Raw genomic sequence first — 17255 nt, forward strand, 5'->3', positions numbered from 1 at the left:
GGGGGGAGGCTGGGGGGTGTTTTGTTTTTTTTTAAAAAAAAACCAACAAAAAGAAAAAAAAGGGAAAGAAAGAAAGAAAGAAAGAGAGCTCACAGCTTTATCCCTGTTAACTCTGGCCTGGCTTCAGCCCCCAGCAGCCGCCTCAGGGCCCGGGAGTCACCAGCTGCCCGTCCCCGACTCTCAAAGGCTCTCTCTCCTGTGTCCCCCGAAAAGCCGGAGGGGGTTTTTGGGGGGGGGGGGGGGGGGTGGGGAGGGGGGCGGGAGAGGGAGGGGAGCCCCTTCCCGCCGGAGAAGGGACCACGGGACGAGCCTCCAGGCTGCCTCCGAGGAGCCAGCGCGGCCCAAAGGGACGGGGAGCCCCGCAAAACGCCGTCCCCATCCCATCTGAAGCCAGACGGCGGGTTAAGAGAGCCAAGCTGCGGTATTCCGGGGGGAGCGGGCGGGGGAAGGGGGGGGAGGAACGGGACACCGGGGGGGGGGGACACGGGGGGGATTGGGGAAGGGGGGGGGGGGGTAGTCACAAGCCTTGCTGAGAAAGCGCTGCAAAGGGGGAGCTGGCTGTTGCAGCGGTGACAAGGAGGCGACTGAGCCCAGGCTCTGGCTGACGGATGCGCTAACGCCGGCGGGTGGGGGGGAAGTGCTGCTGGAAAGGTTGTTGGGGGGTTCGGAGACGAGGATTTCCGCTCCGTGGTCTGTCCGAGCCGCGGCCGTCTCACGGAACGTCAGCTTGTGAGAGTCAATCTGCAGCGACACAAGGGCGGGGGGGGGGGGGGAGAAGGGGAAGGGAGGGAGGGGGAGAAAGAGGGGAGAGGGAAGGGGGGGGGGGGAAGGGGGGGGAAAAGGAAGGGGAGGGGGGGGGGGAATGGAAGACGATACCATAATGTCATCATTAGATGCCTGGAAAATAAAAGGCAATTTTCTGAATTAAAACAAAAGGCAAAACAAGCCCCCCCCCCCAAGACATGGATACGAACAGTCGAAGGCTGAGGTTACAGCGGAGTGACTCTGGGGGGGCTGCTCTCCCCCCCGCCCCCCCCAACCCGGCCAAGTTTCGGAGCGCGGGAGGCGCAGGCACTTACTTGTTTCTTGTATCTGAGTCTCGAAGCTCTGGATTTCCCTTTGGTCGCCCCCGCTCGGGGCGGGGGGCACGGCCGGCCCTACGCCATTCTCCCGCATCTCACCGCCCGGGGGGGCTGCTGGCACCTCTCCGTTCGGAGGGGCCGGGACCTGCCCCTCAGCCTACAATGAGACAACGGCGGGGGGGACAACAGGGGACAAGTCAATAGAAGATGGGGAGGGGGGGTATGAAAGGGTGGGTTCCCAGAGTCCGTGTCCCCCCCCCGCCCTCCCCACCTGCCCCCAGACACGCGCGGGGACGAGGAGGGGGCTGTTTGGATGCCACCGTGTCCTCACCGTCCCCGCAGACCCCACGGCTGGTCCCTGCCGGCTCCTCCGAGCGCAGGCGACGTGTCCCTGAGCACGGGGTCACCCCCCGAAAGATGCCCCGTAACGCCCCGGTGACAGGGGGTGACCCAGGCAAAGGGTACGGCAGAGCGTTAGGGGGGGGCAGAAGAAAGGAGGTGGCTCGGGTACACGGCGGTGAAGCAGGCTCCGCTATCTGGGGACACATTTATATATTAATGGCCTCAAGTGGCACCAGGGGAGGTTCAGGGTGGATGTCGGGAGATGTTTTTACATGGAAAGGGTTGTGAAGCGTTGGAAGAGGCTGCCCAGGGCAGTGGTGGAGTCACCATCCCTGGAGGTATCTAAAAGCCGGGCAGACGCGGTGCTGAGGGACATGGGTCAGTGGTGGGTTTCTCAGTGTTGGGTTGATGGTTGGACTTGATGATCTGAGAGGTCCCTTCCAACCCGGACAATTCTACGTCTCTAATCCTACTCTTTACACCAGACCCAACCAATACACAGTGGATCCCGAAACAGAAAGGCCGAGTCTGCACAAAGGACTTGGTGCTGATGCCTGACTATGAACTGGGAGCGTGGTCTTTAGAGAAAGACCATCCTGGTGTGTTCTCCTGCCATGGCTGGTGATCCTGCCCAGAGTCACCAACTTCTACTGCGCCTCAGAGAAGAGCTAAGTCCTTCTGCCATTAGAGAAGAGACGAATACACTGGTGGGTGCATCATGAGAGTAATGCGGAGCTGCTCGGAAAGACACTTGGACACCACCAACACTGCGGGGCACGGCAAGCAGAGAATCCTAGAATGGTTTGGGTTGGAAGGGACCTTAAAGCCCCCCCAGTGCCACCCCCTGCCCTGGGCAGGGACACCTCCCACCAGAACAGGTTGCTCCAAGCCCCCTCCAACCTGGCCTTGAACCCCTCCAGGGATGGGGCAGCCACAGCTTCTCTGGGCAACCTGGGCCAGGCTCTCACCACCCTCACAGCAAAGAAGTTCTTCCTAAATAAAGACGGACATCAGACCAGACCAGCTCCGGGAAGGAGCAGCTCATCCAGGCAGAACATCTCCTTGCTGCCAGGAGGGAGAAGGTGGCACGTCCAGTCCGAAGCAGCTCTGGTCTGACCCCATGCCCTCACCCCACAAAATCTTATCCATGGGGAATTCCTCTGTTCCATGGGGAATAAGGCTGCAGGCTCTTCTCAAGACTCATCAGCCTGTCTCCCTGCAGCCCAGGTAGCCACGAGAGCCATGGACCTGCTCACCCAACACTCAAACCTCCTGGCCTTCCTCCTGGGGTCCCAGTTCCCACCCAAGAACTTCCAGTAACACCGATATCTAGGTGCTTCTGGAGGAAATACAGGGTCTTGGATGATCCCCACAGCTCCACGAGAGCCACAGGGGGTGGCTGAGCAAGAGGAACCAGTCCCTAAGTGCCACCAGCCCCTGCTCCGATGGTGGCACTGGCTGAGATGCACCAGGGACATGATTTGGTCTCTGTGTTGCAAGACTAAATATTAAGAGTCCCAAAAAATACTGGATGAAAGTGCCATCGACAAAGGCTCTGCACCCACAGAGATGGAGGAAAAATATTTTAAAAATCAGGCTAATTCTGAACAGGTAAGATTTTAGAATTTCAATGAAAACCCTAGTTACCAGTAACAGCACCAGTGTATGGACTGGACACACCAGTAAACTGCAACAGCCAGGCACGGCTACACAAAGCCCCCCGTCCCACACACCAGCAGGTTCTCCAGGTCCTTCCAGCTCCTCAGCGAGCCCCGATTTGCCCGGCTGCAATTTACGGAAAGGACAGGAGAGTCCTGACGCGTCCCCAGCAAATGTTCCGGTGGCCCTTGTTTTACTGGGGACGATGGAGCACGCACTAAACCCACCGGAGAATTCCGATCTCGCTCTTTGGGACAGGGATCTCAGATCCACGCGGCGTCTAACGCAATGGCTCAACCCGGCCGAACCCCAAACCCTTCCACAACACGGAAGAGCCCCCAAAACCCCCCAGCGCCGGGCCAGCCAAGGGAGCGCAGTGTTTGGGGGGGGGGGGGTGTCTCCTCCGTCTGTCCCTCCTGGGGGGGGCAAAGGCATGTTTTAACGGTTCCGATGCCGCGGCACAGGGTTGTTTTCTCCCCTTCCAGAGCTACCGGCCAATTCCGAAGCCGCGGTGACTCCCTAATCCCCGGCTCCGCTCTAATCCCCGTGGGGCGTGATGGGTCATGCCCACACATCCATGGCCCGGGGGGGGGGGGGTCCAGCGGGGGCGGTTTCCCTCCCCGTAATCACGAGCCCTGCCATTTGCAGCGCCCGAGGCTGGGGGCAGCTGACGCTCCCCCGGGGAGAAGGGCTGAATCACAGCGATGAGAGAGCAAAATCCTTTCTTGTCCTGGCACAAAGGGCCTCTGGCTGCGGTACAGGTTACGGGCTGAAAACTGCTCCCAAGAGCTGTCTCCCGGCACAGAGCGCCTTGTTCTCACCGGCTTTACTGGGGTAAAATAATAATAAAAAAAACCCACCAAAAAAACAGGGAAAAAGGGCCACGGGCAGTTTCTCCGATGACTCGCTTACAGAGCGATCCCTGCTCTTCGATTCCAAGAGGAAGGATGCAGATGGGCAGCGCGAGCCCTGAGTAACACCCAGCAGGGAGCTCATTCCGGAGCTTAGCTCTCTCCTTTTCAACTCCTACTTACTCCTGGGGTTGCCAACGGAGGCCACGGAAATAAGCAGATGGCTACAAAAGGCTTGGGGTGGAGGAGCTGCGCTACATCAACAGCAGGAGAAGAAGAACCACGCTGAAGCCCTCCCCTGATGGGCCAGAGCTTGCTGCACCCACCTTCACGGTTCCTCCTGCCGGCAAGTGTCCCACGTTGTCCAGAGAACCCACTTTGGCCTGGGCCTTCTCCTTGAAGTTCAGCTTCTGGTTCTCAATTTTGACATCTCCTCCCCCTGGAAGAAGATCGTGTAGGAGTGAGTTTGTTGATGCCTCCAGAACAGTCCCACCCGGGTTCCGTCCCCTTCCTACCCCCACTGCGGGACCACTGGGGACCCAATGTACTTCGGAGGAGGGAGGCGACCAAGTCTCTCTCCAGTTAAGGTTCGGTTTGAAAACTGGCAAGCTCAGAGCTGGTGATTTCCACCCGTGCTGGCCAAGCAAGGCTGGAAGCCAGCAGGGTTGGACGGCAAAGCCCTGGAGGTGCCCTCAAGGTGAGGAACACCACACGTCTAGAGAGACGGGCCGGACAGACACCCTCATGGTGACTGCCTCGCTAGATCTCCTCATCAATCCCAGAGGTGTGAAATGCCATACTGGGATCGGTGGGTTTCCAGTGGTGAATAACAGCATCCCACTCCTGTCCATGTCCCCTGCCAAGGTCTCCACCAGCTCAACCCATCTGTGGAGTCATCCGTGCTGGGACACGTTCTGCTCCTTTTCGTTAACTGCCTTCCCCTGCTCGTTACCCGTTCCCACCCCATCACTGGGAGCTGTGGGACCGACACCTCCTCCCTGACACACAGACCCTCGTGTCACCGCCTGGATGACCCAGGAGGCAGCTGGGGACAAGCCAAGCGTGGGGACTGCAGGGACGCTTCAGGTTCAGGAGAACACACAGGTCAGAAGAACAACTGTAGATTTCTAGCAAGATTGTTCTAGATTTAGAAGACTGTGGTTCCCATTAACAAGTGAGACTGTACGGAGAGTCCATATTCCAGCGGGTTTCCCAAAAAACACTAAGTATTGCTTAACACAACTTTGCTTCCCAGTGACGTCATTAAATCCCGGGTCCTCAGCACTTCGGAAGCTTGGCACGGCCAACGATGGAAGCCAACTGAGTTGGCCTAACAGAAACCAGTTAAAACATCTGACAACAGATAAATTCTGGATGGATTATTCTGCTTTAATCAGCCCCGGACAAGAGCTGATTAAATAAGAGCAGTTATTGTCGCTCCCAGCTTGTTATTAGAGAGCGCTGAATAAACAGAGGTCACGGTTTGTGGCACCACGTTCTCAAAGCGGGAGCGCCTTTCGGGGCACCGAAGCGTGGTGCTCGGTGTGTAAGGTTGAACTGCTTTCAACCCAAAACCCACCAGGCTGGCAGAAAAGGGTGCAGGAAGGTCCCAGGAGGAGACAAAGACGAGTTTGTAGTATTTGTTTTCAGCCGTGGCCAGCGAACTCTGTCCCTCATGCACGGATGTGTGATTGCCAGGAGCTTCCCCGTGCAGACACAAACCGGCAGAAGTCACTGAACTGACCGTTCTTGAGGATGCCACAAAGGTACGGGGCAAACAATCCGCCTCCAACCACAGCACCTCAGCCTCGAGACCTGCCTGAGCTCCAGCTGGGTGGTGGGACGGTCACGGCTTGGACAGAAAACCCAAGATTCGCAGGAATTCACCCAGAGGAACTGCTGTGTTCTCAGCAGGGAGCGAATAATTCCTGCCGACTCACCCCATAATATGTCATTAAAGAGCCAAAAGTGGTTTATATAAGGAGCTGTTGCTGAACTGAAGGTTAAAGAGACCCTTGTATCTGCTTTGAAGAACTGGAGGGAAGTCCCAAAGCCCTCTGCAAGCAGGGATGAAGCTTCCAGACTCCTGGAACGGTCATGGGAAATACCCACTTTTTTTTTTTCTCCCAAATGGGAAGAAAAATAAGAGAACTGAGTGAAAGCAGTAGATTATCTTCACAGGCAAGATGAAATCCCACGTCTCCTAATCCCCTTCTCCACTGATGAAACCACCAGGAATTGCTAAGAACCAAGACAGCGCTTCTGAAATACTCCCCGAAAGCAGCAACCCCCTTAATCTATTTCAGCTGCAATCCCGACGCGCGACAACTATCCCGACGCGTGACATCTATCCCGATGCGCGACATCTATCCCGACGCGCGACATCTATCCCGACACGTGACGTCGACAGAGAAATCGTGAGGAAACGGCGAAATTCCTACCTGGCTTATGCTTGATATTTGCTTTCGAGCCGCATTTTGAGGACACTTTGGAAAGGTCAACTTTCTTGTTCTGGATCTGCACCTAAAGAGGCAAAAAGAGAAACAACTCAACACCGAGAAACGTTTCCCGTGAATCTGGAGGCCAAAGGGCCACCTCAAACGTCAGGTCACACTTAAGGAACCCGCACCCCTTCTCCACAACGTTGTATTTCCCTACTGATTTCCCAGCCACTGTGTGCCCAACGCTATCGTTGGCTTTAGCGTTACTTCAAGGCCTGCACCAGCCAGAAGTGGTTAATGTGAGCAGACAGAAATTGAGGCCAGATAAACCAACAGATGGAGAGCAACCAGAAACAGGAGTCTTGAGTTTGTGGCACATCCACGGAACACGAAAACACTTGGGAGAGGGACCAAAAAAACACCAATTCCATTGCCGTGTTCCCCAGATGGTTTCTGCCCAGCTCTGTCTCTGCCTCTGGGCAGCTCCAGACTGTCCCCAGGTGATGTCACCTCACCGATCTACTCAACCACTCTCTGGCTGTAGGGCCAGAGACGTGCCACCAGCTCAAACATCTTCTTTCTACCACCTTCACCGTGCGGGTTGAGCCATGACTAATTGTCGGGCTTTGTGTGCAGCCTCCTCACAGTGGTCCTTCCTCCAGGACAGGACACCAGGAAAGATCATGGTGCCCAGATGGAACAAACCACTCGAAGAAGCTGTCCCTCCTCAAAGACAAAACACTGGGATGGGGAAGCTCTTTCCCAGTATTATTTCCTTTAACCCCATTTTACCGGTGACTCGATACTGGCGTACAAAACCTTCAGTGAAGAAGTGCTGGGTGATGCAGTCATGAAATCATGAGATATTCACGACTCAATAAATGACCTTCTTCCAAGCCAATGAGCCAAAAGACCCTCTTCCAAGCCAATGAGCAGGGTGTTTGAGGACATCAGTTTGAATGTGGGGAGAAGAGTCTTCTCTGGGGTAGGACAAAGGCGGAGACAAAATGTCACAGGTTTTACGTCTCTTTGCTCAAAAAGGACTTCATCTCCCACACTGGAACCAAGTGCATCGCACAAAGCCCCATTTCTGGCATCTTTAAAATTCCTCCTGCAGCTTCAGGTGGATGAAAAACTCCCCTATTCCAGAATTAACTTCTCATTTAACTACCTGGAAAACCTTCCATTTATACTGGATAATTTATACTGGACAATTTATACTGGAAGGAACTCCTGGGCGTCTGGTCTAACCCCCTCCCTACCAAGTTGACATTGTACCTTTCCATGGGGAAAATCTGGGGGTTTTGGGGAGTAAAAGGACCACCTCTCCCCGTCGTGTCACCAACCACCAGCTGGAACCTACCAGCACAGAGGGTTCTGCTATAGATCGTCTCGCAGAGAAAATGAAAACCTTTCCTTTCGAGTGTGACAAGAGTTCGCTCACTTACAAGCTACTCTAAAAGCTTATTGAGAACGATCACGATAATTTGCAGTGCGTCTTCCTCAGGAAGCACGAATCCTCCGAGCGCTTGCCAAGAGGGATGAGTCAAAGCCCCCATGTCTTGTTTGCTCGGAACGAGGAGAACAGCACAGTCCAGCCTCCTGCTACGCTCTTCCGTCTTCACGTCCCCCGACTCAGTGACACCAGAGACTCCGAAAACACTGAATTTGGCTTTCCTGGGGGCTGCCAGTAAAATTACCGCGGCTTGTACAACGAGTACCCGTTGGCTTGGAACTGGAATAAAACTAGATTTATTTCACCGAATGCATTTTGAAATAATATGGGCTTGTTCTCAGCTGGGGGAGACAGACCCGTGATTCCACCTGGGGATCCAAACAATTATAACCCAAATGGAAGGTGTGTTCCTTGTAAGATTTCTGCCATCAGCTGTTCTGAGTTTGCAAGGGGAGACACGTTTAAAGGCTCGGGCTTTCGTTTATGGAGCCAAACACTCAGACTCAGGTGCCAGCAACAAACTTTAGATGGGAAAGCTTGATACGGAGGCTCAGATGGGAAGCGTGATCCTCGTCTCTCGGTAGATTTTCTACCTCTGACCATTTCCCAATCCATCTGAGCAGGTCAAGCCAACGGGCAGAGAGACATATATCCATTCCAGATCACCTTGGTCAATCTTCAGCACCTGCACTTTGTAAAATCTACCTTTTTACTGTTGCTTTCTTTAAAAAGAGAGGGGGGGAAAAGAGTGAAGAATAACAAGCTTTTACCCAGGAAATCTAACTATATTTGCGTGAAGTTATTTCTGGTGAATATAACGTGAGTGAGAACGGTATCTACTGCTTTTGAACACGTCTTCCTGGGTACCTTGGAGGGGACAAGAAATTATTTCCTTGTATAAAGGCAAAATAGGTACTCGGGGACCCACTTCTCTGGAGCAGGACGTCCATCCCTTCCACCAGAGCAACCCTAAAGCTGAATCCTAATTTGCTACTAATCACAGCTCTGGTCCACGGGATCCCTGAAAGCTTTAACTGAAGCCACACACTACAAAAACAGACCTTCCAGACATCCCCATCAGCCGTGCGGTTCGAGAATTAAACACCCAAAAGTTCTTCTATCAGAAGTGATCACCAAAGCTGTTTGAATGCGAAAACACCTCGGAGGAGGACACGAATATTCCAGTGCCCCAAAAGGAGCCAGCAGATAGAAAAATGAACAAAAGGACATGAGTTTTAGGAAGCCAGACCGGCCTCTGCCCCTCGGCTACTCACATGGGCACTGCCCGTGCTGGGCCTGGGGGCGGCGGGTGGCTGGGGACGGCTGCCTGACGCTGCTTTGGGGGCATTGGCAACCTGGAAATAACAAGCACTTTATTCTCTATCCTCAAAGGAAAAAGCTTAATTAGTTGAGCAAGGAGGGAAAAGCGCAGTGGAAAAAGGAGAGCATGGAAGAGGAGAAAAAGAAAGCAGGCACACACTTGTCCCCTGGAGTTGGGAACATCCCCTAGAGTTGGGAATGTCCCCCAGAGTTGGGAACGTCCCCAGGAGAGGACAGTAAAGAGGAAAGGACAGGCTCAGAGACTCACTAGAAGAAAGAATAGTTCGCTAACGTAGTTAATCAGGTGAGAAAAATATCCCCCACGTTTAAATCCCACTTCTGTTGGCCTCAAAAAAAAGGAAAAGATTGTGTGAGACTCGTGCAGCGAAGGCAGGAGCAGCAAAATTGAAGTGGGTTTATAAAATACAGCTCCTTCGGGCGCGGGAACACTTAAGTTACAACGGCTGCTCCTCAACGGTACAGCCAAAGGGACTCCTGCCACAAAACACTCGTTAAACGTCACCACTCTGTTCCAAACCTGGGTGACAAAACCTGACGCAAGCTGCGGCAGGGACAGAAATGGGCAGAGTTAAAAAAAAAGAATACGTTATCGGGGCACCGAACTGACACGATGCTCTGAAGGTCAGTTTTAATTCCTGCGGCGCAGCGAATTCTCCCGCGTGAGCATTTCCACGGGGAGCTCCACACACAGGGATGCAGCTGGAAACAGGGGGTAAATCACGGGAATATCAAAATCAGACCGGCAAATCCCACCGCTGGGGGAGAATCCACAAACCAGAGGGCAAGGAGGACAACGTGTGTCCAGCGACTCTCAACCGGGGGGGGTCAAGCTTAACTGAGCCTTCAAAATCTCTCTCTTACCATCTCGGCAACCAACCCGCAGAGAATAAGTTGAAGGAGCCAGATTTGGTTGCCTCTTGCAAAGATTTAAGGAAGAACTCCTCACCCCAAAGCAAAGGTTGAGCCAGGTAGAGAAAAACATAAGATATTTCCCCGGAAAAGTGGCCGCAGCAGCTCCACAGTCAGGTCCTGGGTAGCGTTTCTATCTGCTGAACCAGGCAGCAAAGAGAACCCAGGAACAGCAAGCCTGGCCCCAGAAACTGAATATTTGCACCTAAAAGACTACGCAAAGCGAAGAGGCAGAGGCTGTCATTGACGCTGGCGCAGAGAAAGCACCACGAGAGGTGAGAGCTGGACGTGGCTCCTCAGGAACCCGGCGTGTTTAGACACCAGATAAAACTTCCTTGGGTTTAACTACTTCAGTGTCCTTCTGAAACCATCCAATCTTTGTATTTCTATCCCGAGTACAGACAGATCTGTTAAGGAAGAACAGATTCGCCCACAAGGAACCAAGCCTGCCAAACTGCAGTCATTTTTTTCAAGAGTTTTTAGTATCTACACAGTTCACTTGGCTTTTTTTGCCGGGCACTTTCAGGACGTAACAGCCCAAACCAAGCACACGGACGCTACAAGATTAACCTTCTCTTTTAATGAGCTCAACTCTGCTGCCAGAGCTACCAGTAGCCTTTAAATTTAGAAATTAATCGCGGCTCAAAGATTAAGTCCCAGAGTCTTTTCCTCCTCCTTTCTCTAAGTCTCCCTCCTCCTGAAACAAGAAGTGAAATCAGTCCTGACTCGGGCTTGCCCGATGAGGCAGTGAAGGGTAACAGGTGCTTCTGAGCCATAAATCATTTAATCTGAAAACCCCCAGAAATAGGTCGGAGGGACGATGCGGCGCCTGCATCGACTGCGGAGGGAATCCACGGCGAATTAACTCCCGGGGTCAAGGATGTGCACGTCCTTACGTTTGGACCGTGACCACCGCCTAAACCACGCCAAAGAGGTCGGGTGTATTCCTAGCGCTACGAAACCCAACACGCGCGTTCCGCCTGGCACCCCATGGGGGACACAAAAAAAAAAACCCAATTTAAAATAAATCCTCCAGCCTACGGTTATTTCCAGAAGCCCTGAAACTCTGCCACACTCTTCTGCCTGAAACACAGCGTTGGTAAGACCGACACATAAAACCATAGTCTGAGAGAAGGAGTTAGTAGACAGACAGCTTGCCCAGAGCCCATACTTACATTCCCACCTCCAGGGACATGCTTAATATTGTCCTTGGAACCACACTTGGACTGAACATGGCTGTAGTTCGCTTTTTTGGAGACTATCTGGACCTGGAACGTTACAGAACGGAAAACAACACAAGGGAAGAGGACTGGTTAGAGTTGTCATACGGCGAGGCTGGAGAAGGTGCTCGAACACGGTGGGGAAACAAGGAGTTGGGTTAAACTCAATCCAAACTTTAGTAATTAAGGGTGTGAAAAGCAACCGAGGAGGAGAGTGAGAAAATAAAAACCAAGTGAAGGAGACGGAGAGGCTGCACAGACAGTGTTAGTGCGAGAGCAGAAGCGCTACGTGAAGACCAGACCCTGGCTGGGTTAGCATCGCCTGCCTGCAAAGGGGTCACCCGTGTCCCCCCCCCCGGGAGCTCCCTGGTGACAACCGGCTCGAAGCCACCACGGCCAACAACGCTACGGACTCCTCAGCATCCTTCCCATTCGCCTGGATCGACTCCAGCCTCCAGCAACGTCTTGAAACCTCCGGCTGACGCCCGCTCGGAGAAACGACTCTTGTGGTGAAGGTTGTCAAAACCTCCCGTTAGAGCTTAACCAGGCGAGTCTTAACGTTAATTAAACTGTTTCTCCTTTAAGCTAAAATGATTCGGGACTATTTCAAACCACAAAATATATGCTGAGTGAGTTTTCACTCCCAAGGGCAGTAACCGAGGGGGAGTCACAGGCTCGTGTTCCCAAGGGGTTAGTCACGACACGTGTTTAGTCGGGGGGTTATTAAACACAGCACAAAACGTGGCAGAAGCTGGATCTGGAGAACTTTCTAGAAAGAGGTGCCGAATTCGAAGCGCAAAAGGCATCACCGGAACGTTCTCACTTGAGCAGGTTTCCCCGAGCTCCTGATGCCAGTTCAGAAGGACTGGAGCCGGCTCCGAAAACGTGCTCGTGCCAGGGCAGTTTATAACCATTTCCTGACTTCTCTAGAGGCACAAACCCCACCCGGTCATTAACGATATCCAAATTAAAACCCCGTCTCACTCCCCATCCCCTCCTGCTGAAACACCGTGTCACCACAGCTCGGGAGGAACCCCTCAAACGGGGACCTAACGCCTGGGGTTAGAGAGTCTGGGAAGGACTGGGTCGGGAGCATCGCAGGAAAAAATATAAAGCCCTTAATATTCTGCAATCTGAAGGAAAGCTCTCTCTCCCCAGTTACGGACTAGTGCTGTGTATGAAGAACTGCTCCTGAGGGACTCAACCCAAAAGTGAAAACGGAGGGCTCTGAAAATATCTACGTCTACAGCAGGCGTGGGAAAAGGTCCCTACGATGGCGACCTCCAAAGGTGCTTAACCGAGAACATCTCAGGCTTCACGAGAAAGAACTGGAGAAGTGTCTGTGCAAGGAACAGTGACCACCGAGAGGAGAGAGCAGAAGAGCTGAAGAGAAGGGAAAGTGACTCAAAATGGAAACTTTTTTTTTTTTTTTTTTTTTTTTTCCTCCATCTCCCACCGAGAAAAGTCTGAAAGAAACTCACTTTCCCATTGGGCTGTTTGGGGGCACCCTCTTTTGATACGGTTGTTTTAGTAGTAGCCATTTTAGAGACCGCATTGGGTTCAGACTTTCGCGCAGCAGAGGTTGATTCTGGCTTTTTCTCTATTTTCCCCTAGATGGAGACAAACGGATGATTTCAACCAGCAAAAGCAAAAAAACGTGGGCGGGAGAGCTGCGGGAACACCAGCCACCCGGATAAACTCAGCGGAGCTGACAACCCCGGAGAACTTCCCGCGTGCTGCAACCCTCCGGCAAAATAACCAGGAATTATAATAAAACCGAGGGGGTGGAGGGGAAGCAACATCGGACACGGGATGAAGAAAAAAAAAGAAGCACCCTGGGGTCAGAAAGCAATAATTAAGTTCTCCCTTTCCTCAAAAAGCTCCCCTCGATGGGGGCAGCCCATGGTTTCCCCAAGCGGTGACGCTGGTGGGTCTCCGACCGACCCCGGTACATTGTATTTTGGCCAAAAAAACCCAAAACCCCGACACCCAATCTTTTAAGTAACCCAACGGCAGCGCTGCCCCGTCTCCGTCACCTCTCCGAGGCAAAGGCATCCCCCGGGTGGTTTCCTTTGCTTTTCTCCGCTGGGCACACCGTGATTCCACTGCTGACGTCCCACCCACACACCGGTTTGACCCAGGCTTCGAGATCAGCACCTGATTTAATTTTGAACTAAATCCAAGGCGGGTGGACCTACCTAATCCAGCTAAGCAGAAAACGCAATGACAATTTACAGGTTTTTAGAAAAAAAATCAGCAACTCCTTGAGAACAGTCATTTTCTGCTAATCTAGGTCCAGGCAAGTGCGGGAGAACTTGCATTTTTGGGGGGGTCAGAATAAATCCTGTATTTCACTGACCTACCAGCAGCAGAATGGTGAATAAAAATACCCCAGGGTTCCTAAGGCATTCTCACACGGCGTAAATACGTGTAAAATTGTGAAAAGGACAATTTTCTTAAAAGCACAATTGTTAGGATTTAACGATTCTATGAAAATATTTAGAAAACAACGGACAATACAATTAAATGTAAAAATAAATTCCCTTAAGCTGACACGACGACCCTGGAAGCTACACAGCTCTGCAACCCTCCGACCCCTGGCAGAGTTTAAAATAACAGAACGATCCCACGCGGCCTTTTTGACCAGTCGGCAGAAGAATTTCACAACTTCTGTGCACGGACGGACCCCCCCCCCCCCTCCTGCTTCCCTCTAAGTTTTCCCGCAGACTTGGGTCGGGAAGTTTCTGTCCTCTCGGCCTCTAAGCTCCGAGGAGCATCCTCCGATATTGTACAGAACTGAGAGACTCTACGCTCTGAAGAATAAATTATTTAAACCCTCAGACAAGGGCTACAGCTCTGCCCCTAACCCTTCAGCATTTCCAGGGCAGATATTCCCAGTGAAAGCGCAATTTAAGACCATTATGGATCGAGAGCCTCAAGTTATACCTACGTACCCGCTTTTTCCTACAGCTCATTCAACACCACCCTCTTCCTCGTGGCCACCAGACGTTATCCAAAAAGCAACGTACGGACCCATTTCGTTTCAGCTTTCGGCCTGAGAAGTTTATTTAATAGAGTCCCTGTTGCTAGAACTGGGAAAGGTGCTGTGGAACCTGCAGCTTTCCTGCCTCGTAGGGCGTTATTCCACCCTCTGCTCCACTCAGCAGACTCAATCCCTCTATTCGAAGGCAAAGTTTTGGAACACAGACACGGTTTTGAGCTTTCAGAACATCTCTACATCAGGACGTACGACAGAAAGTCAGAACCACAGAGTTTTGAAGTCCTGTTCGTACGCCAGGAAACAGCGGGAAGGCTCTTCAGGCGGATTCCTTCTGTCTATCCCTTCTCTCACTGCCTTGTTAATGCCTCGTGCGCAAACCCAGAACCCAGAGAGGAGCTCTGCGGAGCGTAAACGAGAGGAGCAGGGAGGGTACAGCCACCACGATTAGCGAAGAGCACCCCTAAACGCTTAAGAGCTACCAGTCCAAAGCGCGTACGGTTACCAAGGTTTGAAGAAAACGACTCACCTTTCCTCCACCCGGCTGATGTTTAATATTATCTGTTGATCCGATTTTGGAACGTACGTTTTTCAGGTCGGGAGCAGAAACGCTGCTGGTCGGGCGAGGCGGCTTGGAGACGGCGCTGGGTTTAGTCGGAGCCTTAGTAGTCGTTTTTTTAGCATCCGCTGTCGCGGTTGAGGTTGTGGTGGGTTTGGTTGGGGCAGGTTTGGGTTTGGGCCGACTGGTGGCTACTCCGGGTACAGTAGATGTGCTGGAAGCGGTGGTAGAAGTGGTGGTGGCACTACTTTTTACCACATTTCCACTCTTAGGGCGGCTCAAGTCTGCTACAATTATCACGGCGATAATTGAAGGGAAAGGGAGGGAAAAAGATGTGTCAGACGCCATTTACGCTTAATAATGTCTCCAAAATAAACCCATCCCCGAACAAGGAGGGTTTGACGTAGATGGAAAGCGAACAAAGTTACCTGAGGGTGACTTTGCAGAGGTCTTCTTCGCATCCGCAGGCTTCGCATCGGTCTTGATGGCTGCCCAAGACAAAACACACCGATGAGCGTTTCAGGTGAGACGTCTGGAGTCCCAGCATGGACCTCCCCTGGAGCTCAGGGGTTCTCCACGGCTCCGCGCATCCTGATGGGTCCTCTCAACCCACAGTCCCCATTTCTACCACGCTGCTTGAAATAAAGCATCTCAAGAATTAAAGGCTCTGCTTGAACGCCCGGGTGAGGTCCTCATTACAACAGCAAAAAAAATACTCATGTTTTCCAGCAAAAGGATCAATTCATCAAAAGATCATCCATCGTTCAGTGACGCAACACCCGGGGTGTGGTAGCAAACCCACATTTGTCCATCTATAACCTGGGCTTTATTGCTAGATCAGTTCTAACCAAAGCCAATTTTCTTGCACAGAAGTTATCGCACCTATTTTGGTCCCTATTATAATTGGATAAAACCAAAAATCAATCAGTAAACTGAACTCTGCCTTTGGGCAAACACCAGCGATGGCCTGATTGTGTTCCACAGAGAGGACAGCCTAAAGCAGGGCCACATCTGGATTTCTCAAAGCGGAAGAAAACCATACACACCATGGATCAAGGCAAAAATCACCGACTGAAAAATATAAACGGAGCCTTATTTTACAGAGCTCTTTGATAATGAAATTGTAGCTTTTTTACTATCGGGGATGATCAACTTTGGCTAAAATCCTCTTCATTTCAACAGCCAAAGGAAAAAATCTAAGTTAGAGATTATGAAAACTCCCATCTTCTAATATTTAATTTCCATTAAGAGTCTCAGATTTTTAGATAAACTCAAGTAGCTGGCGGGGTACTTCATGGAATTCCAATAGAGAAAAGAACAAGGAAAAGAGGCAGACAACTATAGGCCAAGTTAGTCTGGAACCTTCCATCCAGACTTTGCTAAAAGCATTCAATTAAACCCCACGGATCAGATACTACCTAATGAGAAGAAACGCCTTTGGATAATTTAATAAGACCTAAAGGATAGATAAATAATTAATACCAAACACTTCATAAAAGGTCCCGTCGAACCAACCTAATCTCATTCCTCGAGACCACAACTTTAATTGGGAAAACTATCGACAGAACAGACTCGGTTTCGTACAAAGGCAAGAGGACTAATATGTTACTTTAAGATATACAGAGATGTTCTTTCTAGTCGTGTCAGCGGGGAGCCCAACGCTGGAACAGCTCTATACATTATGAGCACGTGACGCTGAAAACCCGGAGGATGAGAAAGCCACTGGGAAAATGGTCTCTAATGGCAGTCAAAGACTTTGATCTTCTTCTGATCTGAAAGACGGAGAGGTGGCCTCGCACAAACAGAAAAGGCATTTTCACAGGGAGGGGAAAAATAACAAAAAACTCCCCAAATCTAAAAAAAATAAAATAAATCAAGCACCACATAACCCTTGGCTCTCACTGAGAAAATGACTGACGTTTAACACTTGAAAAAAAACCCATATAATTTCAAAACAAGCCACTAAACACTCATTTTCAAACAGCAAGAATGACTAAACACTTGAGGAAACCACAAGGAAGCGAGTGTCTGTCCTTTGACACTTGAAAAGCAAGGCCAGATGTCCTTCTGAAAGGACTTCTTTAGCCAGGAACTTAATACCCGGCTCAATGCTATGCAACAAGACACCAAATACTGATCAGAAGAGCTCCAGGTCTCCACCACCTTCACCTGGGAATCCAGCTGAAGCTGCATGTTCTCGACCTAAACCGAATCGTTAGTGTTTGGCTGGTTGAGCTTCTCCTTCAGGTCCCACCACGCTCTTCATCCTCCATCCCACCCTCGCTTTCTCCTCTGCCAAACCAGGACATAAGCACAGGAAGGACATGGACCTGTTGGAGCGGGGCCAGAGGAGGTCACGGAGACGCTGGGAGGGCTGGAGCCCCTCTGCTGGGAGGA

The 17255-nt window shown here is 51.6% G+C and overlaps 1 protein-coding gene across 1 annotated transcript in view; it reads right to left on the reverse strand.

Annotated features, from left to right (window-relative positions):
- The window catches only part of MAP4 (microtubule associated protein 4), a 157172-nt gene that overhangs the window by 2905 nt on the left and 137012 nt on the right, over positions 1–17255 (reverse strand). Inside the window, exons 16-22 of the mRNA XM_074157655.1 lie at positions 15287–15346; positions 14829–15145; positions 12783–12911; positions 11257–11349; positions 6376–6457; positions 4261–4373; positions 1080–1239 (exon numbers count right to left, since the gene is read on the reverse strand). Of these exons, the coding sequence (XP_074013756.1) occupies positions 1080–1239; positions 4261–4373; positions 6376–6457; positions 11257–11349; positions 12783–12911; positions 14829–15145; positions 15287–15346 (954 nt within the window). The remainder of the gene's footprint in view (positions 1–1079; positions 1240–4260; positions 4374–6375; positions 6458–11256; positions 11350–12782; positions 12912–14828; positions 15146–15286; positions 15347–17255) is intronic.

The sequence above is a fragment of the Numenius arquata genome, chromosome 12 (genome assembly GCF_964106895.1).
Source record: "Numenius arquata chromosome 12, bNumArq3.hap1.1, whole genome shotgun sequence".
In the NCBI taxonomy this organism is placed as follows: domain Eukaryota; kingdom Metazoa; phylum Chordata; class Aves; order Charadriiformes; family Scolopacidae; genus Numenius; species Numenius arquata.